Source organism: Trematomus bernacchii, unplaced genomic scaffold (genome assembly GCF_902827165.1).
Source record: "Trematomus bernacchii unplaced genomic scaffold, fTreBer1.1, whole genome shotgun sequence".
Lineage (NCBI taxonomy): Eukaryota > Metazoa > Chordata > Actinopteri > Perciformes > Nototheniidae > Trematomus > Trematomus bernacchii.
In genome coordinates, this window is record NW_022987705.1 from 12,906,572 (window position 1) to 12,933,765 (window position 27,194).

Consider the following 27,194-nt stretch of genomic DNA (forward strand, 5'->3'; position numbering starts at 1 on the left):
CCTTGGCAAAGCTGCAAGAGAGAGAGAGAGAGAGAGAGAGAGAGAGAGAGAGAGAGAGAGAGAGAGAGAGAGAGAGAGAGAGAGAGGAGAGAGAGAGAGAGAGGGAGAGAGAGAGAGAGAGAGAGAGAGATGACTGGAGCCTATTGGGGTTGAAAGCAAAATATGAAGAGACTATTACTGCTGCCCAGGTCTTTCAGCACCTCCAGTGATAGCAAGTGAAGAGGAAAAAAGAGAAGGAGGAGATCAAATAGAGGAAGGGTTCTGGTTCAAAGTTTGGTGGAAAGTGAGGCATTGAGAGACAGAATGGAAAGAGGTAGAATAAGAAATGGAGGAGAGAGTGATGCAGAGAGAGAAGGAGTAAGAGGGGGATGGGAGTATGACCAGTATTGTATTTCATCTCTGTGTAGTGGACGTCTTAATCAACAGTGTCAGGTTTTCTTTCAGGAGGCTGCATGGTGTTTTTCATGCTGACAGCGAGGTAGCATGTGAGTGGCAAACAGGACGGAGAGGAGGATGTGCCCTCATACCGCTCATAAGCAGCAACAGCTTGCATTCAAGTAACTACAATGAATGTCCTCCCTCACAAAATAAAACAAAAGGTAAAAAGTGACATCAATGTTCAAAAGCTTTTGTATCATTACAAAATTGCAAAAATTAGGGATATTTAAATGTCAAAATGTATTAATATTCAGCTTTTGGGTTACATCAGGTTTTAGGAACCAGGGTATACAAATACTATTACAGGGTTACAAGTGGCAAACAAATATACAAACATACTAGGAAGTCGGATAAAAACAAAAGTATTCAAGCGAGTCGGGGATACTGCTTTCATTTAATCATATTGTGGACATGTAACCCAGACCTGTTTAAATACTCTGTTACTTTTTGTTAAGGCTTTTACTGTGGGACAAATAAAATATGTCTGGTTTTGAATAACTTAAGGCAACTTTAAAAGAAATGTCTTTTAACAAAGGTATCTTATGTATTGCCTATAGTGTTTTTCAACTCTTTAGGATGTTTTTCTTTGAATGTTCCAAATTATTTCTTGTGTTGCAGTTTGGGCATTGAAGCATTTTATTTAGAAAAAACAACAACTAATAAACTAGTAATAAAAGGCTATTATTAACAGTTATTATAATGCCATTATAAAATGCTCCAATAATGCTTCTATAGATGTTACTGAAGTAAAAGTCACAAAATATGTCTCTGAAGTAAAAATGCTCATTAGGAAGGGTTCCCTTCTGAGTGTTAAATTAATGATGCATTAAATTGAAAGCAGCATTTTAGTGTTGCTGCACGTGGTGTATGTAACCCCTTTGGGTAATTGAAACTAATCCATTTTATGAGTTATGAGTTTATGATGTTTCGACTTTTCAATCTGAATCTGCGGAAGAAATTCATTACTGCAGAGAAGTGCAGTCAAGTCATATTTTTTATATATATAAATGTTTTTAAAGAGTAAAGTTAAACAAAATATATAGACTTAAATTCCACTGTTTCATAATGAGAAATGAAACAGATTTTATTGGTTGAAAAATGTTGGTAATATTGAATGATAACACAAGAATCACTAATATTAACACTACACTCAGCTTCAAGACTATTATAGATGTATATATATTTATTGTTATAAAAACAACATGGTTCAAATATGAAGCATTATGCGCGTTTATGAATATGATCTGAATGTTTCCTTAGAAAATGCTGTGCATGCGTGTAAAATGAGAGATATAAAGTTGTGACTGATGACTATTTATGATGAGATGGTGGACGGTGAAATATGCCGCAAAAGGCCGTGATGTAAACAGTGCACAGGCCAGGAGAGCTTTTATGGAATACATGCAGCCCTACAGCCGGTGACACCACCTGAGTTATGGCTGTATTTAGATAAGACACGGCCGTAAATGGTTTCTAAATAGCGTCAAGGTCATGCAATGTAATGGGATAATGTTTTTGGGCGATGGAGACAAGATGATAATGTTTAGTGTGTAAGGAGCTGCGAGGAATTAATGCAGAGATAACGCCGATTTTCCTTATACTGCTGAGGTATGATGACAACAGGCCGGTGGAGCGTGTCTGTCCCAAAAGTACCAAATAATCCATCAAACTGTTCATTTACACTTCTCAGAAAGCTCTGACATACGCTATGTTATTACAGAAAACCAGAGACTGATAACACTGTCTGAATTTGGTCATGTAACGCACAAAACCATCATTACGCGTTTAAGAAAATATAGAAAATCCGAGAAAATGTTTTAAGAAAAAGCAACAGACTCAGGGAGATTGAAAGGAAATCAGTCATGTATAGCGTGAAGCAGTACATTGCAGTGAAACGCAGATTTTGTTGTATATTGCAATGTTTTCATCTCCAATTAATGTATTAATCGAAGTTTCGTTCTTAAAAGAAGAGGTACTACATCTCAATACATTAGCCTTTATAGCAAATGTGTTCATTCAAAATGATTGCAATTGTTACTCACAATTTCTTTGTCTCACAATTTGTGAGACAAAGCAAATGACAGTTGTATGTGTTATTCTCTTATATGAGCGCAAATTCAGAATCAAATGGATTTAGAGATTTATTTTTAAGTGTTTTAATTCATACTGTCTTAATGTCAATTTACCATATGAGACCAAGAATAAAATAGAAATTATTTGCCTCTGGATTTCCAAAAACACACAGGTAAACATCCTATAAGCCATATTGAGTGTGCGTAAAATCTGTGCGTAAAATCCCTTCAAGCATTTGAAAGGGCAAAACAATTTAAATAATAATCAAACCATTTACTAAACTTTAGATAGTTAAACCACTTTTTCATGTCTCATAATCTATGTATCCAGCAACGAAATCCAACCATCAGATATTTGCTCCCTGTGTATTGCTGTGAGATTACAGCACCATGGAACATGTTATTGCAAACGTCTCTGGACTCTCCTCCCACCCTGGGCGCTCTCTTCCATTGGCTGCCTCCTGACCACGCTGACATCCAAATCATATAAACCTTGGGCCTCACACCTTCACCAGGGTCAAATTTCTTGAAGCAAATCAGAGCAGCCTCTTCAGGAAGCGATCGCAGGAAGCTGGAGCCCAACACATCGCCGAGATTTGTTCTTTGGAATTATAAACTTTTTTTACGGCCTCTTTCGTTGAAAACACTTTCGGAATGACGACCATGTTAAGTTAGTGTGCGCTTTGCTTGACTCGTTAACGCATTCAAGGGAATACATATATAAGTATTGAATGAGTTCTGTTGGCTGCCGAGCAGAGACCGTTTTGGGACAGCACCGGAGACAGACCGAGGGCGAGGGAAAACACGGCAAAGACCACTTTCGTTAAACCGCTCAACATGAACCTCATCGGGGGCTACCAGCATCACCACCACCTGATGCACGAGCCCTTCCCGTTCGTCCAGCGGTGTCACCAGGATGCACCGTACTTCCAGAGCTGGGTGGTGAACCACGGCGAGATGCCCCCGGACTTCCAGATCCAGACCCCCTACCCGGCCGCGGAGCACGGAGCGCCCGGAACGACGCACGACGCCCGGCTGGAGGGGCTCCAGGCGGGGATGGGGAAGAGGAGAACGTCGGGGCCGAAGAAGGAGCGCCGGCGGACGGAGAGCATCAACACAGCTTTCTCCGAGCTCAGGGAGTGCATCCCAAACGTCCCGGCGGACACTAAACTGTCGAAAATTAAAACTTTACGCCTGGCCACCAGTTACATCGCCTACCTGATGGACGTCCTGGCCAAAGACACCGGGGAGACCGAGGGCTTTAAGGCCGAAATTAAGAAATTTGAAAACCGGGATCTAAAGAGGAAACGTGATCAGGTAAGTTATGAGTGTGTGTATCATGGCTATCAAAATTAGTTCATTCCGAAAAAACAGATCAGCAAGTTTAGGTTTCTAAGTAAATGTAAAAAACAATTGGTTAAAATAGAAAAAACTATATTTTACGCAGAAATTGAACCATAGGCTCTGATTTATTAGACGACAGCTATACCACAGGGTTTAAAAACATAAGTGACTACGATTTTTGCTTTTCGAGTCTGATTATCATCTAAATTAAAAATAAAATTCCAATCAAAATGGTTATTCAATTATATTCTAGCAAATACATCCAAAATAAGAATTTGCAGTGCAGCCTATTTAGTAGTATTTATTTTTCGATTATGCTTCACTATAACGCGAGAGTAGGCTCATCAAAGAAGCTGCAGCTGCGTATAGAATCTATAGAATATAAGCATGATGATTAAACGTGTATAGCTTTATTCAAATTGGTATCACTAAGTCACATGTTGACTGTAATGTAGCAGTAACAATATTATACTACTTTTCCAACTATCTGTAGCTATACTGCTCACCATATATCGTTTTTGTCTGCATTAAATTACAGTTAAAAATAAATAGTCCAATATTTTATATAACACTCACATTCTGCTTTAAATAATAGCTTTGTTTATATACATTTAAAACCTGCATATACAGATTACATAACGTGATATTATACATTGTTACATATTTGTAGAATTATTTAAGTTAATGTAAGTTAAACCTAAATAATTAGCCTGTAATGGCCCCAACTGCGTCACTGCAGTAGGCTTTTCAGTGTATTTCAACTTTCTAAGGAGTGTAAACCTAAATTATAAATAGGACCAACATGGGGTAGAGAAATAAGCAATATTGACTCTCTTCAAAGTTCGCTTAATCTGAAGTTAGTACATTTGAGCCTTGCTCTCTGATGGTAGCTAATAATAATAATAATGTGTCTTTTCATTTTGTATTGTTGCTGGTACAGCCTGACGGGCTGCAGGAGGCATTAGGAGCCGAGAAGAAGGCGAAGGGCCGGACCGGGTGGCCGCAGCAGGTCTGGGCTCTGGAGCTCAACCAGTGACCCCCCTCCTCCACTCCCACCCCCCTAAAAAACCCCGAGACTCTGGATTCAAATCAGATAAAAAACCACTGCCTGACTGAACCTAAACACACCGCTGTGCAAGTGCAATGAAGCACAAAATGAGAGAATTAAAGGACAACATGCTAACAAGGTGAGGAGGAGAGCACCATGGACACTCTGTTGATCTTCTCTCTCCCGGTGTGGTTCACTCCACAGACAATTCTGACTGTAGGTGTTTGATATCTGTGGTATTTCTGTTTTTTGATGTTTGTACTGTAGACCAGATGTTGCCACGGTGTCAAAACACATCTGTCTCCCCGGAAAAATGTGTTTTTATCTGGTGTCTTGAGTGGTGCTGTTTTACACATGAGGACGTAAAGCAGAACATAAACCGAACAAATGGAGTAAATGTAAGATGAGGTCGGATAGGAACAGCATTACAGATTAAATCACAAATATTTTGTACACTTATTTGGGCTCAGCTGGGTTTTTTCTGCCTGAAATTCTTCGTAATTTATGACAAATTAGTCACACGAGCCGCACGGCAGAGTTTTTGTGCAATAACAAAGCAGTTATAAACCCAATTATCTTATAATACTTTGCCTATAATTATAACTTTGAAAGAATATTCTGGCATAGACTACTTTATTTGTTTTGCTCCGTGATGCCAGCCTTTAGTAGAAATATTCAAACTATCAAAACATTTTATACAAATCGGATTTAGTTTCATTTTATTACAATGCTCAGTAGAACAGTTTTTAACGGTTCACATTAGAAAACTGACGTGGTGTTAAATCACACAAACCCATTCAACTATAAAACTTCTATGAATTAACTGATAAACTCATTAAAACCCAGGCAGGCCTTGTTGTATATGATGTCGTGTAAAACGGATATGAAAAAAAGAAATATCGAAAACATTTAAAGTCCTGGTGGGAGCCGAGCCCAGAGGAAACACATTTTTTTGGGGAATCTTTTTTATTTGTTGTCACTGTTTCTTCCCTCTGAATTTGGCAGTCAGAATATTTACAGTATTATTAATCAAGTATTTCCGGTTAGATATGTTACAGACAAACTCAAATGGAGTCTTGAATGTAGTCTACACTTTTCCGGCTGTTGTTGATGTTTCTTGTTGAACATTATTGAATTTACTGAATCTACCTCAAAATTAATGTCACTGTCCGTCCTGAGACACAGAATGTTCCGTTAACGCACAGCTTTCACTCCGACAAACACTAAAAACTAAAAAAAAGGTTTATTTCTGTGCGACATGTTGATTGAAATGTACATTGGATGTGAAGTTATATATTGTTCCGTAAATAAATGAATTATTTTAAGTCACTTCAGCTATGACCAATGTGTTTTCACTTATATCATTAATTAATGTAATATTCAACAAACAGTACACACCAATAACCAAACAATGTCCTCGTTTTCTTGCCGTTACGGGTATAATCATCGGAAACAATGGATCAGGAATTGCTCTGGAATTAACCAAATAAAAACCACTTGGTTAAATTATTATTTAAAATACAAATGGACTATATAAATGCTTAACAAATTCACAAGTCTGAAAACTTTACGTATTGAGACTTTTATGTTGTTAATGAGTTTCATTATGGGCCCACCTTTATTTTGCAGTAGCCTATATCCTTGCAGGATCCTTACACAGTAGGCCATTTTAGCATATTTTAACATATTTGGCACAAGAATGGAATATAACAAGCAGATGTTGCGTCAAAGAACCTCTTTGGATTGGTTTAATGTTTGCAGGCCACTTGAAATCATGATGTTTTATCTAGACGCCGGTGGGTGTGACTTCATATTGTAGATCTTTCCATGGATCAATCAATACATAAAATAATATATTATGAATGAACAGCATACGTCTCTTATGCAATTTTGAAAGCGTTCATGTAAAGGTGTATGGATACATTAATAAGAGCGTATCAGGTAAACCACACTTACCTGAGCTTTCCTGTGTTGAATTCCGTGCGCGAACAAAAGTTTCCCCGGTGAAACCAACACCTATTTATCGTTCCGGGGGGGTTCATTCTGGAGTTAATACATGTTAGATATAGTGGTGGAAGAAGTACTCAGATGATAAGTAGCAATACTACAGTGTATAAATACTCGGTTGCAAGTGACAGTCCTGCATTCAAAATTGTACATACGCAAAAGTCCAAAAGTATATTAGCATCAAAATATACTTTTAGTAAAAGTAGCCTACTCGTCATGCACCAATAAGCACCATCGTTTTAGTATTCATGTATTCATGTGATCATAACTTCAATGTTGGACTTGGTAAAGGTGGGTTTATTTTTAATTATTTTAAACACACACTGTAATCTTAATCTATAATAAAATACAATAATATATTAGAGATTTTATATTCTAATTATATTTTTATCTTATTATTTAAAACTGCCAAGTCATAGTCATAGTACCTTAATCTGTAAAATACATGAAGTGAATAAAAAGTAACACATTTGCCTACAAACTGTAGTGGAGTAAAAGTATAAAGTAGCAAAATGGAGAGTACTTGAGTAAAGTTAGTTACATTCCACCATTGGTTAGATGTATGTTTAGTAGCTATGTTGTAAATAAATCATTGATAGTTGTTTATGTTTATATTGTTTCAGTATTCTATGTAAAATCGGTCTGAGGCCCCCATGTTCTAGATAGCACCTTAGGGTGGCTCGGTCTGTAAGTTTCATTTTGTGCCAGGCAGTGCAGGTGGCAGTGAGTGAGGGTATGGCTGCAGAGTACTACATGTTATTCATTCTATATAAATGCCCACATTTGGGCATTATGTCGTTTCTCGGCCTCCTTACTTATGGCCTTGACCAATCCACCGGTCAGTCTAACAAAATATGACAACAATAAAATAAAAATAAAAGATGTAAGGACTGTTATAATCTCATTTGCCAGTGCCTTAACCTCAACATTTGTGCATGTATAATTTGAAACACTTTTTTAATGACATAACATCATTTCTCCAGTGACGATTAGTAATTTGCAACATTTATTCTGTAAATCCACATTTACAATTGACAAAGGCTGGATTGCAAACAGTTGTATTTATTGGCTCAAAGGCACCCGGTGGGCTGCAGTCTTCTACTCTTCCATAGTAATTTAAGTTTTTTATATTTTTGTGATATATAATTTAACAATACACCAACAAACAAGTTTTTCCGCCTAACAAGTTTAATCTACTTTTAAAAATGTATTTTGCTGCTGCCTTTGGGTTGATTTGAGTCTCCTAAAGTCTCTGGGTGTTTAAAGCTCCCTTCTCTCTTCCCCTCCAACTAATATGAGGGTCTGTAGCGACACCTAGTGGTTATCGATGGCAGTTCCTGAAACAAATCCAACCTAGACATTCTTCATGTTTAATTTGAAAAGGTACAGATATCATTTTCATGGTATTAATTGGGTGTTCCCATAACGTATTGTAAAATCAGCTGAAATATATACAACATTTGAGCAGTATGAATGAACAGAGACAAGACCGTTGTTTCTATCTGTACAATACATTTATTATTATAAGGAGCAATAAGCAGCCATATTTAAATATGTTTTTTTCTAATACAACAGTAAGGTTAATGTGGCATGGCCTATATGTTAAAGTTGGGTGTTATCTACATGACACTAAAACCTACAAGCAGAACTGAAAATATAACAGACACTAAAATAAAAATATAAACCTTTGTTGAAGACAACTCAGTTCGGTGAACAACCTTAAATAAGATGTGTGACAGAGGATGCAAAGTGATTTTAAAAAATCCCTACAGAAATCCCAAACTGTGTGTACAATGTAGTCACCACAATGAAAACAACAACAAAGAATTGGACATGTAGAAGAGTTGTTGTTGTTGTGGGAAGATGCAAAACGTTGTGTTAGCTGTGAGTTAGGAATATACATACAATTTAGTTTTTGAGCAGTTTTAGATCACACCAAATGTTGCAACAGGTGACACAAGTGGCTACCTGCCAAAGGCTACTTTCCCCATAACAGTTGTGGCTTAATATTATTGACAAATACGATCCAAAAAATGACAATTTATCAAACAGTGAATCCATTGAATATAAACCTGAATATAATAATTGCCAAGATGCAGAGTCACTGAGCTTCATTTCAATTAACACAGTAAATCATTTAATAAATGGTCAAACTCATAAAACAAATCCTGTTTAGTTGTGATGTGACTTTTGGTGCCAAACTAGACCTTTCCTTTAAGACATTGAGGGTAATACTGTTAATTAGAAGTGCTAATTCAACTGGGAATACAAATGAAATAACTTTTAAGAGCTCATTAGCCAACTTCTACTGACATTTAGATTTTTGCTGGCCAATATGGAAGGCACGCATCGATATCTTTTTTTGTTGATATATGTAATTAATTATTCAAAAAGGCAAAGGGAAAACCCACTTTTTTTAAATGCATCTGGGTATTTTAAGTATCAAATCAAGACTTCAGTCCAATATAAACACAGCTCTTAAATATTAAAATGGCGCAAATAATTACTCTTACACCCCTATCTCTCACACACAAAAGTTCCACTTCTGGTGGAAAAGAAAGATGGGACAAAACAATTCTAAATCATATATGCACACAGACTTTATACAACTTGAGGCTGAACTAAAACATTTAGTAGAAAACTGGGTTACAAAGAAAAAAACCAAGCTACCAACACCTGTGATGTTTGTGTTGTTAAGTACATTAAAGAGCTAGCAATAAGGGGAAGAGTGGGTCATAGCTAAATGCTACATCATTCACCACCATCGGTCTTCATATGCATCACATCCAGTTGGAAAAGGGCGAATAAAGATTAAAATGTAGGACTGAGATCAGCTTCTTTCTTTTAGACATTATTGAGAATCAAGAATTCTTGATCTGGTTAAACTGACCCTGATCCCTGGATGTAACTTCAGCAAAGGCAGCGCCCCTTTCCAACAATTAATTAATTCACGTTTAAAAAAAAAAAGAAAATAAATCCCACTCAACATCATTCAATTCCAACAAACGTTTCTGTTTGGCACAAGCATTCCTCTCTGTGAAAGTGTTAACAGTCTACTCGGCAAAGAAAGATTCCCCCAAATTTACAGAAACACGTTTCGTTTTTTTTTACTCTTAAGGCAGCTATATTGTACTTTGCAGTCAACCAACTTACTTAAGATTGGACGCTGTTCTTTTGTACATATTGACAGATTACATTACAGCATGACAACATAAAAACCCTGTGGAGTGAGTCCCGGGACCTCAGTCTGGCTTTTTTCGGAGAAGAGGGAGAGGAAATGACCATTGTGACAACATGCGCAGAGACAGTTTTTATATGAAAAGAGCATAATAAGCAAGAGATATCTCATCCCACCCTGAATTCTCCTCCAATTCAGTGAGATGTCCTCTGAGGACGACAAGAGTCTGTCTCTACAGAGGAGCGGACGGTGCAGGGTTGCAGTTGTTGTTGCCGTTAGTGGTGTCCGGGTTTCTGAAATAGCTGTAGATTATTGATGGTTTTGTTGTAGCTACTGTGCTTTGTGTTGCGAAGTTTAGTCCAGCGGTTTCCCGCCGTCGCCTTTCTGGTCCAAGCGGCTCTTGCTGCTCTTCACCATGTAAATAAAGTAGGTCAGCGTCTCCTTCTCGTTCACCGGGATATTCCTGAAGTGACGACTCACCGTCTGAAAAAAAGGAGAAAGAGGTTAAAAGGAAAACTCTGAAAAGATCTCTCATGTTAATTAACATATCTTTTTCAGAAATGTTCTGATGTGCAAGTTCCTGCTTCCCAATAGGGCTGGGAAATGTATGGATACTATACCAATATCATGATATGAGCGATATCGTCTCAGCTTTTAAATCAAGATAGTGCATGTGTCTGGTTTTAAAGGGATGCATTACAGTAAAAGGATGTCATTGTTTTTACATTTTTACAATATTTTAACTGCCTGTTTTATTATTTTTGCTTACATTTCCTCATTAAATCAACACATATTCATTATCGTTTAAATATTTAATTAAAGATTCAGTATTAAACCCAACAATATTGTCACAATAGAAGTTTGATCAGAAATATAGAATATTAAATAAAAAAGTTAAGAGTTTTTTGAATATAATTTTGTACTGTACTCAGGAAATTGCACACCAATGCCACACATTTGGAACATTTGATTGTTTCTGGGGAACTAAATAGGATAATGGAACTTAAGAGTTTTGTAATAATTGTTTTATGGTGATTTTTTAAGACACTAACAAATGATGATGTTGTTATGGTAGACATGTAATCAATACTTAAATGAAGCATACAACTGGTTGCTTGGATTTTTAAAGGAGCCTCAAAGAGAAGTAAACAAACATCCTCTATGCAGCCTCTAACTGGGTCCCTGAGAGGGGCCGAAGACGGGGCCAGCTGTGACTGGTTGGGGGCTGTTGACTGGTCCTTTATTAATGATGTGGGAGGCTCATTAATAGGGGGGACTGAACCTGCCTTAAAGCCTGGGGAAACATTCAACTAACAGCCAGTTTTCATTCATTCCCACTGTGCACGCCAGCCGAGTCACATCCAAGCCGTCAGAGCGCTGCATACAGGAAGCATTTGTACGGACGAGGGCCGAGCCAGCTGCATGGAGTCCACCTGTCCAGTTGGAAAATCAGTCCAACATGTTCCATGACCAATTACTGCGGAATAGGACCTGTGACACTGTGTATATCACAGTAAATGAGTGACATGGAGCTGAAGGTTAAGAAGAAAGAGGCCGGGTCCACCTAATGAGGGTGGCCTAATAGCTTTCAGTGTTACATAATTTCACTATTAGACAATTGTTAAGAAATAAACAACGTAATTTAAAAGTAAGTAAACAAAGATTCCAACTTATAGGGAGCTGCTTTAAAAGGTTTTGAGAATGAGTTAATTTGACTATAAAGAGGATTGATTTTTAAGTCTTTAAGGTTGCGCTCACACCAGCCTTGTTAAGTACGATTTACTCGAACCCTGGAGCGTTTAACCCCTTGCTGCGGTTCGTTTGAACGCAGAGCTACAAAGAACACAGATGCCTTCTGGATATCTGGACAGAAGAGAACATTTCTCAACTTTGGGAAACGGTACACAAGAACGTGGAGGTCGTCAAAAATCTTTCGCTAAAGAAGGAAGCAGAATGGATTGAACCGGACTGTTGAATAGTGTTGTGCAAAAGTAAAAAAGCTCTGTCACCAATACACGAGTGAGCGACGCAGAAAATTGACAGCTCCCCCGATATTAAAGACAATTGTATTTGGTATGACAAACTCCACAATATCTTGAACACAAGACCCATAGTGAGCCCAACTATAAACATAAGCTATGCTATATTTGCTTTTGTGACAGCTTATCTCTCTGGTCCCCTATGTACAGCAAAAGGGCCATGTTACACTTGCCACCTGTCGTCGTTGAAACCTCCTTCTTACTGCAGAACGTCTCATTATATCCGTTATAATGTTTTTTAATGCACGTTGTACGATTATATAAATCACATGTGCCGTCTGCTAGAGTCTGTTGATATGCTCTCTAGATTATCAGCAGCATGAAAATAACCTGCTCCATGGTTTTACCTGCTTAATGTCTGACCAATTGTTGAACAGCATTTCCGTGCACATTACTTTTGTTGACTGTTTATAGTCTGTTTGAGGTTTGCCTGTGTGAAAGCAAACCAAACCTTCTGAAAAATGAAATAATGTACCAAACTTGCGGCCGGTGCGCACCAAAGAAGCGGACTATTAGGTGTGAATGCGACCTAAGTCAATAGTCTGCTGCTGCTGCTAGAGGCAGGGCATTTCTAGTTTCAGAAATAAAGATGTCCTCCATGCGCAACTGTCCCACAATCGGGACAATCTGTTCAAGGTTCAAGGTTCTTTATTGTCAATCTGACATAGCTACAGAGTAATTATGCAGTTGAAAATCTTATATCACAGGCTTCTCCAACAATGCAACATAATAACATAATAACAATAAGAGCATGAGCAATACAAAAATAATAATAGTTATAAAAATGAAATAAAGTTATGATGTGGAATAGTGCAGTATGAGTCTATATACAAGTTATTGGAATGATATATATATATTAGGTATTAGATACATACTACTGAGTAGCAGATGAATGTTTGATGTTGTTTCAACAGTTCAATTTTTTAACAGTCTCACTGCCCGCGGGAAGAAACTGTCTCCGAATCTTCTTGTCCTTGCCAGGATGCTGTGGTACCGCCTGCCAGACGGCAACAGAAAGAACAGTTTGTGGCTGGGGTGATGGGGGTCTTTGATAATCCGTAGTGATTTCTTCCTGAGCCGCTGGGAGTAAAGGTCCTCCATGGATGGCAGCTCCGTCCTGGTGATGTTCTGTGCAGTTTTCACCACCCTCTGTAAAGCCTTACGATCGAGGTCGGTGCAGCTGCCGTACCAGGCCGTCATGCTGCCAGTGAGGATACTCTCTATCGTGCACCTGTAGAAGTTGCAGAGTATCCTGGGATCCATTTTGAACCTCCTCAACCTGCGGAGGAAGAAAAGCCGCTGTCGAGCTTTCTTGGTGATGGTGGTGGTGTGAAGAGACCATGTCAGGTCCTCAGTGATGTGGACCCCAAGGAACCTGAAGCTTTTGACTCTCTCCACCGTAGTCCCATTGATGGCGATGGGGGCGTGTCCCTCTCCCTGCTGCTTCCTGTAATCCACAATCAGCTCCTTTGTTTTGCTGATGTTGAGATGGAGGTTGTTATCCTGGCACCAAGATGTCAGGTTTTTGACCTCCTCTCTGTACGCCGTCTCGTCATCGTCTGTGATCTGGCCGATGACGGTCGTGTCATCAGCAAACTTCACGATGGTGTTGGAGCTGTGTGTGGCCACGCAGTCGTGAGTGAACAGGGAGTAGAGGAGAGGGCTGAGCACGCAGCCTTGAGGGGCACCGGTGTTTAGAATCAGGGTGGAGGATGTGATGTTTCCCACCCGCACTGCCTGGGGTCTGCCCGTCAGGAAGTTCAGGATCCAGTCACAGAGGGCGCTGTTGAGCCCGAGGTCTCTGAGCTTGATGGCCAGCTTGGAGGGCACAATGGTATTGAATGCTGAACTGTAGTCAATGAACAGCATTCTCACATATGTGTTCCTGTTCTTCGGGTCCAGGTGTGAGAGGGCAGTGTGGAGGGTGAGGGCTATGGCGTCGTCTGTGGACCTGTTTGCTCTGTAGGCAAACTGCAGGGGGTCCAGAGATTCCGGGAGGGAGGAGGTGATGAATAATTTGACTAACCGCTCAAAGCACTTCATTATGATGGAGGTGAGTGCTACTGGGCGGTAGTCGTTGGGGCAGGTGATGGTTGTCTTTTTGGAGACAGGAATGATGGTGGAGTGTTTAAAACATGTGGGGACTACAGACTGCAGCAGGGACCTGTTGAAGATGTCTGTGAACACCTCTGCCAGCTGAACTGCACACACCCTGAGAACACGGCCAGGGATGCCATCAGGTCCAGGAGCCTTGTGTGGGTTAACCCTTTTAAAGGATTTACACACATCTGCCCTATTTAAAACAAAAGGGCAGTGTAGCTCCTGGTCCCTCTGTACCTCCACAGCCCGGCTGCTCTCAAAGCGTGCAAAAAAACTGTTTAGCTCATCTGGGAGAGATGCGCACGCAGACACTCCCGCAGCACCCCCAGCTGCTCCTTTGTAGTCAGTCATTGTCCTTAACTGTTGACTGTTTATGGATGTTTATTTCAAATGTATGATTGAATGAAAACAGAAATAAAGTCCTTTCTCTCTCTTTGTTTTTCTCTGCCCTTCTCTTTTCTCTATCATATAACAAAAGATTACGCTGCTTTTAACATAAACCAAAACCAGAGTTGACCCGAGTTCCTTAACCTTTAGAGTTCTACCCTTGTTACACTTTCCAGCTTTTTTTAAATGGTAACTGTGATGAAAAGGGGCTAATATGCAGCATTCACATCGTTTCAATGGCTCCATCGATGGAGAACACAGCAACCCCTTGAACTGTACAAAGTAGGAAGCACCATATATGTAGTGGAGAATATCTCAACATTCATTCAGTTCTGAGTGTTTTCTTACCTCTGCCAGCTGGGCCTTGTTGAGTCCAGGCCGGGTCTGCAGCTTGTAGTGTCGCTTGTAGCGTCTCAACGTGTTCACTTGCAGCTGGAACAGGTCCACCTGAAACCACAGCAGAGACAGGGAGGCAGTCAGTCAGTGAAATTTGAAGGACGGTATCTTTTCAGTCCGCTTAGTCTTTGACACATTTCAATGATTTACTTAACCTGTTAAGCCGTGAGCCTGTTTTTCAGGTCTCAGGCTCGAAAATGACATTCCCAGAACAAATGACTATAACTTCACTTCTAAAAGGGTGAAATTAATAATCTTTGTTCTCAAAGCAATGATAAACCTGTGAGTTGGATGTAGAAGAGTCAGTATCAATATAGATTTTTTTTAAATTTTAAAGTAAAAAAAAATTAAGTTATAGTGTCCGTCCAAAAAAAAAACATTACTGATAATGAAGACCACCCTTGAATGATGGGATAGTAGACTAAAAGCTTTAGGAATCCAAACATATAATAAGTACCCTGTATCAAGATTGATGCAAAACAAGTGACATTTGACCTTTTTAAGAGAGGTTTAGCAACAAAAAAAAACACTTCTGTGGTCATTTGGGTGGATTTTCCATATCTATGGCCCCCCTCGGTCGATTTTGATGATTGACACCTCTTTTTCACCGTTAGAGCCAATAGATTCGAGGGGAAGTTCCTAAAATCCATCTAAACATTACCCATTGGTGAATGAGTGATGCGTAGCCAGAACGCCCAAAACCGGAAGCTCTCATAGCAACTATATATGAAAACTCCGTTATTGACATAAATATGAAGATGGATTATCAGTAATCATTTCAGACACATTGGATTAACCTATGGATTAACCTTCAGCAGCGTTTTTATCGTTTTAATGCCATTGAACACAACTTTTAATCAGAACAACAGCATAGGTAAGACAATGTCCGGTTTTTGCTCCGTAAAGCTGTGTTGTGATGTCTGTTTTTGCTTCCCCTGTCGCGAGTTCTGATCGCTCAGTGATGATACTTATACCCGTAGAATCTGTGGAATCTCAGCTTGCTAATTGTTATCTTGTTTGTGCAGATCCGATATGTAATAAGGGTATTTATACCTAGAGTTCTGTGCTAAGTGTGTTAGCATTTTTTCGCTCAGGGCTCATTTAGAGATGTGAGACTTGTGTTTTGTTTCGGTAAAAATGGTTCGTATTGTCAGTTAGCTGAGTTTCTTACGGAGCGTCCACACAGCAGCGATAAAAAAATCTTGGACCGCTTCTGCCCATTCACTTTGAATGGGGTGACGTCACTTTGCCTCACTTTTTGCCGAACTGCATTGTGGGCAGCAGAGCGGAGATTTTCAGGATTCAAAGTTGAGCAATGTTCAACTTTTGAAGCTGAGGTGGAAGCGTCAGCCTATCAAATCCTGTGTATGCAAATCTGACAGTTCAAGCACTAGCCAATCAAACCGCATGTATGCTGGGAGAGACATACCGCAGGTCATTTCCTCATATTCCAAAAAATGGAGGAGAAATTAGCGGTAGGGAATCACCCGGTGCTTTATGACCAGACCTACCGGGATATAAACCGGAGGAGCCAGGCATGGAGGGAGGTGGCAGAGACAGTGGTAGGTTTTCGCCTGGGGAGTTTATATCCAGTTTACTTCGGGCTTTTTTGCTTCGTATGTCGCGGGCGGGAGATTCATGTGATTGGTTGTTGGTCGCCTTGCTCGCAAAAAATCCCCAAGCTTCAGATACGCCCACCTCCAAGATTTTTTTAACGCTGCTGTGTGGACGCTCCGTTACCGTTAAATGGATATGACACATTAATAGGTTTTTAAATGTTAAGAAGCCCTGAGACAGTTTCGTGAAAAAAAACGGAGGCCCCCGCCACAGGTTAAGACTCAATGAGGCTTTTGCTGCCTCTTTCTCTCCTTTTAAAAGCGATGAAACGTTAATATCTCTGTGGAGAAACTGGGTCATTGCCGTAATAAACACTCAAAAGCAAACAAACATAACTGAGTACACAATGAATTAAATTTGATTTGATTGAATTTGTTGTTGTTAGGCAAGCATATTGTAACAAAAATGTCACCATGAGTTGGTGTTTTTAAGGTTTTATATAAACTATCATCCTAGTTTGTTATGTTCCTCTGCAAAGCCTTTGGGGCTGCTTCTTTTTCCATTGTGCTTCATCTGTGTTGTTTGCAAGAAAGATTTCAGTCCCGTTACCTCAGGCACCTCCACGTCGTGATCCGGGGACTCCCCTCCATCGTCACTGGTCTTCCTCTTCCTCTTGTTGCGGACGCTCTGGATGAAGTTCTTATGGAAGTCGCAGATGTAGAGGTGTCTCACCTATAACGATAATAACGGGTATTAAAGGAGGAGTCCAACATCAAAACATATGTTTGCTCTAGCAGTAACACAGCGTAGGACCAAAGCAATACCCACTGCAAGACTAGATTTGCTTTCATTTGAAATTCTATAATACCAGTCTTAATACAATATCCGAGCAGCCATACAAGAACATGTCCAAGATAAACTATTGTAAAAACTGGCAAATACATGGTTTTAAACAAGAAGTATGTAATGAAGGATTTTGACACGCATCTTAAAACAGACGTAGTGTTGAGATTTGATACCCAACCATAACTACAAATTGTCTGTTATGTCAATATCTGAACAACTGAAGTTTGTTTATATTGGCATGTGCTTCTTCAACTGCAGCTCCAAATCAACCATTTACTCTGTCCTCTTGATCAATGTGCATGTATTCCCTGAGCCACAGCCACAATACGTGACTAATCACATGAGTTTGGCATGCCTGTAAAAAACAGGCGTTTGCTTTCTGCTGAGTTAATTAAAGATACTGTGTACTACGATATTACACCATGTAAGCTTAGTACTGAAATAAAGAACGGCTAGATTGTAAAACTGAGACTATTAGTCCATTAGTAGTTGACAATTATTATAAAAAAATGTTTTGGTGCATCTTCTCCAATGTAATGCTTTGTACATACTATCACTTTTGGCCAAACAAACATTGACAAATATATTTCAAGATGTCACTTTGGGTTTTAGGAAGCTGTAAGAGATATCGTCTGCAGATTTGTGACAAATGCAGTGGTGCATAATCTTAAACAGCTTCGCTATAGATCAAATTACCACACAGAGAAGACCAGGTCTATGAGGCCCCTTGAGGTCTGGGGCCTTTGGGACATTTGCTTGGTTGGTGATCCAGCCTTGGTCTATGACAATTAGCTCCACATGTGTCTTTCATGCGTCTTCCTTTCAAGGAAGGCCAGAACACGTTTGCCCAACATTGGTTGTTTGTCAAAAGTAAGCCAAAATGAAAAACTAGAAAAAATAAGCTAAATTAACGTGGAGCATGTTTTGGTGTTCTTTCTAGCAAAACAATAGTGTGTGCCACTTCAAAATAAGGCAGGGTACTTTAACTGACTGAGGTTAAACAACACAGAGCTCTGGCTTCTCTGGCAACAGCCATTTTATGAAGAGCTGCGGAGGCGTCTTGTATGAAACTGTTGTAATGAGCTGGAAGTTGGTGTGGACAGGAACCTGTTGTCCTGCACGTCGTCCAGGCAGCTAGCACAGTAAACGTAAGCCTGACTTGTTATAGGTGTGAAAACAGATACAGCTACAAGCAACAAGATATAACTCTATGACGGTGCTCTTTTGTTTATTTTCGTCAACCGTCGCCGACAGGCTACATAGCATTAGCTGACAGCTGAGAGCTAGCTAACTTTGAGCTATCGTCTGGCACTCACAATCACTGGTTTAAACTTCAAAACAAAACAATGATCATGTTATTTAACTTACGCTCTTGTCAATGTCAAGCTTGAGCTTCTTTTGTGATATGCTCTTCTGGATCCTCTTGCTGAAGGAGGCGTTTCCAGCTGACCGGCCGCAGCGCTCTCCGTCCTCGATCAGACAGCAGCTCTGTCCATAAAACGGCGGAGCCGGCGGTCCATCATGACTGTCTTCCTCAGTGCTAAATCCATTCATCCTGTGCTGTTGTAATGCTCTTCGTGCAAAAGCTCAATAAATAAAAAAATAGGGAAAAACGCGTTAGTTTGGCTACAAAGTCTCTTGTTGACGGGTTGCCCTTTTGTCAAAGACAATCCCGTAGCGTTAACGTTAGCTAGCTAGTTAGCTTGGCTAAGTCGCTAGTTCGAGGGCTAACAGCTTGTTGTTTATTTGTGCACTCTAGTCCCTTATGTCGAAGCGTAACAGCCTCCGGTTGAGGACATATTCTTACAGATTTCCGTCAGATTCACGCCACAACAGAGCTGCAGCTAACGTTACCTAGCCACGGTGTTAGCCGGACCGCAAGGTGGCTGAGCTGCCGCTAACAAATTCCTATGGTGAGACCGTCGCACTTCTTCCCAGTAACAGTCCGTTACCCTCCGGACGATTTATATGCGACAACAATCTCATACGATTTTAAGCTAAAAGACGACAAACCGCTACGTCTAATGTTACAACTTTGAAGAAATCACGCACTTAAGATACTGCAGCTCAACAATCGCGGCACTCTTTCAGAACAGCTCGTACAATGGACATGCTCCGTCTCCGTGGCGGAAGTTCCTGTCCCGCACGATGATTGGACAATTTTGTATGGAGGCGGGTTTAGTGGGGAAATTATGCCATTCCATTGGCTGAAAGAACCGTCTACCTTTTAGCGTCTCTTCCTGTAACACTCGGTGTAATGTTTTCAACTTGAAAGGGAGTTAAATGTGGTATCGCCGACGGTTGAAGCGGCTTCTAACTACACAGCAGAGTTGTGATTTTCAGAGACAGTTTATAGGAAATCTTTCAAGGATTTTACAACTCGACTACATACATCGACCTAATCGTAGGCTATGAACAGTAGCCTACATCCACATTCAAGTCGGAATCTGAACTATGAAGACGGCTCTTTGGGACAGGCTGCTGATACAACATCAGCATAGTACTTATTTATGTCATACAGATAATTGTTTACCATTTAAAATACTTGAATATAACTTTAGTGAATGGGGGATGTATGATCAACAAGACAAGAACAAGCTGTTGACATCGCCACGTGATTCCACCTATAACCACGCGAGGGAGATAGATATTCACAAATAAGAATGCTATAAATAAAACTTTAAAAACGGACAATTGTAATTCTATAAAGGAGGGAGCATTTAAGACATTAACAGATAAGGCTGTTTAATTGTTAGTCTCTAATAGCCTAGTTTCAAAAACACTGGCTCTTACAATTAATAATAATAATGGATCTTACAATTCAGATAGTGAATATCAAAAGAGTTTGCCATTTAACTATGCCAATCTGAAAAATGTACGTCGTTCAAATTTCCATTCCCATTTCAAGTGTAAAACTTTCGTCAAATATTTATAAGAAAAATATTCATAGTATCAATATAACTAAACATACCAAAGGCTATGGTATTCAATTTGATAAAGCTCCCTCTAGAGGAGAAAGTTGTTATACAACTATTTTCAGTAAATCATAGGCCCTACTTTATTCCCCACCATTGGCCTAATCCTAATCTTAAAGCTACTGCATATAGTTGTATTTTAGACCATATAACATCCTTTGTGTGGAAGAAATATGGGTCTGGTAAGAGCTCTAACATATTTGGGATGAAATGGAACCGCTACTTCAACATCCAGCACCAGTGTCCAATCTCATTAATGCTCCAGAGGCTGAAAGGGAGTAAATCCCTGAAGTCAAGTCCCAATATTTTATGGGGGTTCTGAAACCATGAGAGGCTGTTATAGCAGACTGAACTGGCCACATTATGAGTTGTTAGAGTTCATTTGGGGAGGCGGCCAGTCAGCAAACCCAGAGAGCGAGGAAAAGCTTTAAAGGTCCACTTAAATGTGAAGCCGTTTTTATTATGCAGGTCTCCTAATGATGTTCTTTGTTTGTTGTCATTGGTCTAATGTGATATTTGCTCTCATGTGCACACTCTCTGCCTCATCATGCTCGCCTAATAGCTGAGAGAAGATGGAGAGAGGACACTATGAAAAAATACTAAAGGAGTAACAACAATTGGATTACCTTTTCTGTTGGTAATGGACCTGGGCTCAATAAAGACTATTTAATGGGTATCTTTGACAGGAGTCTGTGGAAACGTAATAGCCTTCTCACCCATGTATGGCACGAGTGGAAGGGAATACTGATTGTGTGCTGACTGATTGACTTTAAAAGTGGTGGATGATGGAGCGCAGAAACATTACCAGGTTTTTCACTTTGCAATTTAGAGGTTTATATTATCAGGGAAATGCCTCTAAGAGGCAATAACATGTAAAGTGGTCTCTCAATGTATTCAAAGTTGTCCCCGCACCTCTCTCTGTCTCTCTCCCTCTCAAAGCTGGTGTGAGAAGTTGAGCGTTATATGACATCCCAGGAGACTGAGGGAAATGGGCCACGCTGAGGAGCAATTCTACTTCAGCCATGAATAAATCACTGCTGGCTAAAAGCTATCACAGCTTGTGTGTTGTCAGATGAAAATGATTATGAGATTAACATTTACTAAAAGTGTGTTTTAGCGCCATCAGTCACAGAGATGATTGAAGTCATAAAGGGGAGGGGAGCAACAGAGGTGACAAGAGAGGCAAATCAGAGAGGGCAAGGAAAGTTTCCATGAAAACACATGGCTTGAAAGAGCAACTTCTTATTGAGTGGAGATGTGAAAAATAGGCAAGGCAAACATTGCAACCTATGCTACATCCCCTTCTATGCTGAGAGACTACGAGATGACTTGGGCGTGGACATTTTTCAATGACATTGTAGGACTGGCTCTCAAAATAATAACCTATACTTGCAGGGTTGAAACTATTAACATACAACCCCCTTAGGACATTCATTGGTCAGAACACATATTTTTCGGACTCATTCAGCACCAACCATTAACATATCCAGCCTGGAAACCAACATCCAACCAACAACAAACTGGTCGCCACCTGGACATAGATTACAGTAAAATAGACACACTATAGAGAAATGAGAGTCATATTATAGTTATGTAAAATGACTTTCACGCACATTTAGTTTAATGTACTTTCTCAGTAAACCAGTTTTTCTACCTGTGTGAACCAAAGGGCTATGTCACATTTTCCTTCACACACATGATCCCCCACACTCCCAACTTTGGTGTTATACAGCACTTTATGAAAACCCGCTTCTCCAGTGGACTAAATGTGACTGAAAGCCAATTATCCTGCCTGTCACAGAGGGGAATGGAACATTTCCAATACTGTCTCATCTTCTGACACTCTGTGGAACGTGAAAGGACAAATAGGTCTGCTCTGTGCGGAGACTATTTCTAGATGGGGATCTGATGAGCTGTCTCAACACAATGACACGGTCTTCAGAAAAAGATTGCAAAACAATCTGAATCTGCTTTACCTCACCATATGTCGCTGTATGTGACAGATTATGCTCAGTTTTTTAGAGCCTTGTTGCTGGAGCTGTTTGTCCATGTAACAATGCATTTGGAAAAACGGTACGATTATCACAAACACATATACATATAGATTATTGACAAACTATTCAACATGATTAGGTCAACGTATTAGTTTATTAATACCAGAGATATATTGCAATAATCAGAAATAAAAATGATATAGCCATATTTTGTGAGTGTGATTAAACACGTAATTTCTGTACTAACACGCACGCACAAATGCACGCACGCACACACACACACACACACACACACACACACACACACACACACACACACACACACACACACACACACACACACACACACACACACACACACACACACACACACACACAAAGAAGTTAGAGAGAAAGGAACACGGCGCAGGCCTTGGAATCATAATAAACATCTTTTGTGCTCTAACTCTGTTGTGAATGTTGTAAAGGCTATGGAAAAGTGCCTCTGATAATGCAAAAAGCTGTGAAATATCAGCAAAGTGCTGAAAGGAGGAGAGGAGAATGCCAACATTAGAGAAAGAAACCAATTTTGGCTCTCCAAGTCTAATCCATTATCTCAGCCATTCAACCAATGATGAAGACACTTCTGCTCTGGAGGAGACAGACCGTAATAGAGAGGCTGAGAAACAATAAAGTATAAACCTATACTCTGAGGTAAGACTGCAGGCAGTGAGGGCAAAGATAAAGCTGTCAACATTAATTTTATAAACAGCACATTTGTGAAAAAAGCAAGGCTATACAGTGGTTATATCTTCTGCTGTAATTATTTATGAGAAGACAGTTCTTACTTTATGCAATACATATAGCAGAGCTACGATCAGAAAACAAAGTGTGAATCTTTTAAGTTGAAAAAGTGTCAAATAAGTTATCACTGTGACAGCCATGAATCACCGATCAGGCCACTAAGAACACACGTTTTCATGTGATCTATCTGTGAAATCAGTTTCTTCCTCCTCAAAGTAATTTAATCAAAAGAGGAACATTTTAAGGTTTTGGAATCAAATAAAGAGATTTAAAGGATCAGTTCTTAGTGATATATGAGATTAATTTTCCGTTATTCTGATGCCACTGTAAGTCTCAGACATGAAGTCCTGAGATCTTGAAGTGTTATAAGACATATGGTACAAGACCCAATGAAAATCATTTTATATAGTTAATAGGTTATTAATCACAGTTATAAGTCATTTTAACAATATTCAGGAGGAACTTTTGGGCATCAAAATAATTTCAAGGAGCCAGGCCGTCAGTTTGAGTTGTCGTGAGTCATCAGACATTGATCTGCTGGGTTCATAGCAACCCTGTAAATAAAAAATAAATAATATAAAAACAGAAAGCATCAACAAGTGTCAGATACCGGCCTGAACTCCGACATCCTCTTTGCAACTTAAAGTGCTGTACATTAAATTACCCACACATTATCATACTGATATTCTGCACAAACTGTGCTGTTGTATTTGCTGTAAATTGTCCTTACTGTAAGGTAATTATTATATGTACAGCACTTTGGCTCGACCAAAAATCGTTTAAAAATGTGCTATATAAATAAAACTTGATTTGATTTGATTTGATTAAATGATAAGAAAACACAGAAGGACTGAATGATCAAGATACATTTCTGTGATATGTTCAGTTTTAAGCTCCGACGATGCATAAGAAAGTGTGCTAAATCAGGCACTCTCGCCAAGCATGGAGGCACTTTGACTTATTGCTATCTGACCTTTCATGGTATTTTGAAAGGGCAACTCTGCAGACAGATGGTGCATATGCATATGCAAATTGATAATGTTAGGCGGTGGGCCATATCAGTGATTCTAATTATTTGCTCTGCACCTTTATAATGCCTCCCCCTGGCATAAATGCCACTGATATTTGAGTAATAGGCTCATTTTCTTGTCACTAAAACATACACTTCACAGTTTTTTGATTTACTGCATAATTATCAGAAATGCAGTCAATCTAATAATAATAATAATTCCTTACATTTATTATTATAGCGCTTTTCCAGATGCTCAATACCCACAGGAGCAAATTCAGGTGAAGTGTCTTGCCCAAGGACACAACGGCTTTACAGACGCAGCAGAGGTGGGTTTCGAACTGGTGTTCCCCAACGCCCCCTTGATCTGATGATCAACGCACAGCCCACTGCGCCACTCCGTCCATCTTCACACCTCAAGGCACTTTACAAGTACACATTACACACATATCATACAAGTACACATTACACACATATCATACATGTAACGGTCATGTACTATGGACAGTACCCACAGGAGCAAATTCGGGTGAAGTGTCTTGCCCAAGGACGCAACGGCTTGACGCAGTGGCGGCGGGTTTCGAACTGGAGTTCCCTAACGCCACCCTTGATCTGATGATCAACGCACAGCCCACTGCGCCACTCCGCCACAATCTAAATGTATTTTATCAGAAACGACTTAAAGGTGGGGTATGTAATGCCTCTTCCTTCAGACTTCCTTACAGAGCCCCTCCTCCAACACACACGAAAGCGCACATGACCAATGAGGGCACGAGATAAGTTTGTGCAGATGGAAGGCTGACAGGTAGGCCATCCAGTTATTTTAGCCGGGCCGGCTCAGATGATTGGTCGTGCTTTTTACAGCGCCACGGCTTCCACAGACGACATTTTTTTATGTATTTATTGTCAAAGCATTTAATATATTCATTGCTATCGGGATGTTAAGAGTATTCCATGGAATATAACAAAAAGTGTTTCTGAAATAAATTACATACCCCACCTTTAAGTGGCTTCATATAAAGAATACTCTCGACATGGTCTGACTGAAAATATACAAAACTGTCAGAATTAATGTTTCATTTTGGAGGTAAAAACACCAGTCCAATGTTTTATATGACATTTTAATAGACTTGACCTTGCTGTCATTAGATATTCATCTCCAGTCAGTTATTTTCAGATGCCAAAGCCCTGACCTACACATTGAATAAATCCTAATTTCAGAAGGACCCTTGACCTCCATTAACATTTATTTGGATAAACAGATAGCGTTGGTGTGGGTTTAATAAACATTAGCTACTCTCAGTATACATGCATACTAAAATGTGAATAGCCATATAATAGGGGTGGTGTTTCAATGTTTCATAACAGCTTTTTTCCCTAGCGACACCAGGTCAAGGTATATGTTTTGTGTGGAAGGCAATGTAAAAGGATGTGTAGAAAAAGTCCTATTAGAGCCATGAGAGAAGCCACATGCAGAAGTATTGTTTTTGTCATTAAAAATGTGGTTATTTCATAATAACTCACTTAAAAATGAAATAAATTACTACATTATCATAAATATCCGTTAAAGGATTACTGTTTCTTCTTTTGTGGATGGTTGTTTTCTCCACATTTACATTGACACATCTGGCTGACACTTTTTTCACAGCGATCTACAAATGTCAAAACAACACAAATTTGTAAAGAAATATAATTTAAGGAGGCAATGTTGCTCATTAACAACGTGATGCAAATATTGCAAATGACTCAAATTTAAAAAAAAGTAAATCCCATACATGTATTACAAACTGATGTGTTAATATCCTTGAAGCTTACTCGCTTGTCATTTGTCCCTCTTTCACAGGAAGGTCAGAGGTCAGGGTCAGCAATATAATGACATCAAGGAAACTGGCCTGCATCTTAGGCAGCTGAATATTTGCTGACAGACCCTTAAGATTCCCCTGAAACATGATCTGAACATGTATTAGCATACGTATTAGTCTATTTCTGATATGAACTCTCAGAGAACCAGAGAGAACAGCTCATTCCTCTCTCGCTCCCTTCATGTGTAACAGCCTGAGTTGTGACAATTCAATCTGTTCAGTCTCTTCTCGCATGCATTATAGATCAACCCTGCAACCTCTGTAAATGGTGGAGATTTACGTAGAGCATCCATGCGCTTTATATTACCTCTCACACACGTTTTCCAGATGAATTGGTAATGAAACATGCTGATTTTATTTACTTTTTTCTATCAACTTTTTTGATTTTATCCTGTCACAAAGAGATCTTCTGTTGAGATACAAGATTACAAAACAGAATTATTTCATGCCGTCATCATGATCTAAACTTACATTTAAATGATATTGTGCCAAAACCTTGACATCTATTTGTTATTATTTTGAAATTGTTTAATTCCTTATTCTTTTCCTGCACAGGTAGTCCAATGAATTAATATATTTTTAGTCAACATCTTATATTTACATTTCTAATTCATGAAGGATTTTATCAAAGTTTACCAAAATGTTCCTTTTTCGTTATTTCTGTTTGGATATTATTTTCAGGTGTCTATTTATTCAAGTGTCCACAAACTCTCCACCACTTTGATTAAATTATTCATGATTAATGACAGTATCAGACCAGCAACATACCTGATTTGTCCAGTGAGGACATCCCAGCTGCAGATGTAGTCATTGGAAATGTAAACGTCCTCTCAGGCATTAAAATAACTTCAGCTGCTACATGAAGCCTGTGACATTGAGAGATCTGCTCTTACATCAGAAACTAGACAAAGTACTCTGTGAAGAAACTGTTTTGCCCTACTGCTTTGTAGGGTTCAGTGTTTTAACAATTTAAATCATTCAGGAAATCACCAGAACAATTATCTGACCTGGCTAATCCCCGTTTAAAGATTCAGAGTTTCATCTGACATGGTCTGCTATAAAATATTTTGGAATCTTAAACTTTGACCAAACAGACTGTGAAAGTCACCCAAAACTCATTCTGAAGCGACTACAAAGTTGGTCTGTGAATAATCTTTTC

The 27,194-nt window shown here is 39.4% G+C and overlaps 2 protein-coding genes across 3 annotated transcripts; one reads left to right on the forward strand and one right to left on the reverse strand.

Annotated features, from left to right (window-relative positions):
• The first annotated feature begins 3,047 nt into the window (after window positions 1-3,047).
• LOC117490205 (heart- and neural crest derivatives-expressed protein 1-like) lies at window positions 3,048-6,236 on the forward strand. Of its 2 annotated transcripts, none has more exons than XM_034139819.1 (2): window positions 3,048-3,827; window positions 4,786-6,236. In XM_034139819.1, the coding sequence occupies exons 1-2, from the start codon at window positions 3,348-3,350 to the stop codon at window positions 4,888-4,890; spliced, it is 585 nt and encodes a 194-aa protein (XP_033995710.1). In that variant the 5' UTR covers window positions 3,048-3,347; the 3' UTR covers window positions 4,891-6,236. The 2 variants fall into 2 exon arrangements, with proteins under 2 accessions (XP_033995710.1, XP_033995711.1); XM_034139820.1 differs by having other exon boundaries at window positions 4,795-6,236.
• A 2,165-nt stretch (window positions 6,237-8,401) lies between these two features.
• sap30l (sap30-like) lies at window positions 8,402-19,554 on the reverse strand. The gene is made up of 4 exons (XM_034140072.1): window positions 18,781-19,554; window positions 17,176-17,298; window positions 14,962-15,060; window positions 8,402-10,570 (listed from the first exon to the last, which is right to left on the reverse strand). Exons 1-4 carry the CDS (start codon window positions 18,964-18,966, stop codon window positions 10,442-10,444), a joined length of 537 nt encoding a protein of 178 aa, XP_033995963.1. The 5' UTR covers window positions 18,967-19,554; the 3' UTR covers window positions 8,402-10,441.
• Between the last annotated feature and the right edge of the window lie 7,640 nt (window positions 19,555-27,194).

Coding starts and splice junctions, on each gene's coding strand:
- LOC117490205 (XM_034139819.1), top strand. CDS start 3,348: ATGAACCTCATCGGGGGCTACCAGCATCACCACCACCTGATGCACGAG. Junction 3,828..4,785: donor TAAAGAGGAAACGTGATCAG/GTAAGTTATGAG, acceptor TTTGTATTGTTG/CTGGTACAGCCTGACGGGCT.
- sap30l (XM_034140072.1), bottom strand. CDS start 18,966: ATGAATGGATTTAGCACTGAGGAAGACAGTCATGATGGACCGCCGGCT. Junction 17,299..18,780: donor AGCTTGACATTGACAAGAGC/GTAAGTTAAATA, acceptor TTATCGTTATAG/GTGAGACACCTCTACATCTG. Junction 10,571..14,961: donor ACAAGGCCCAGCTGGCAGAG/GTAAGAAAACAC, acceptor CCTTTTTTTCAG/ACGGTGAGTCGTCACTTCAG.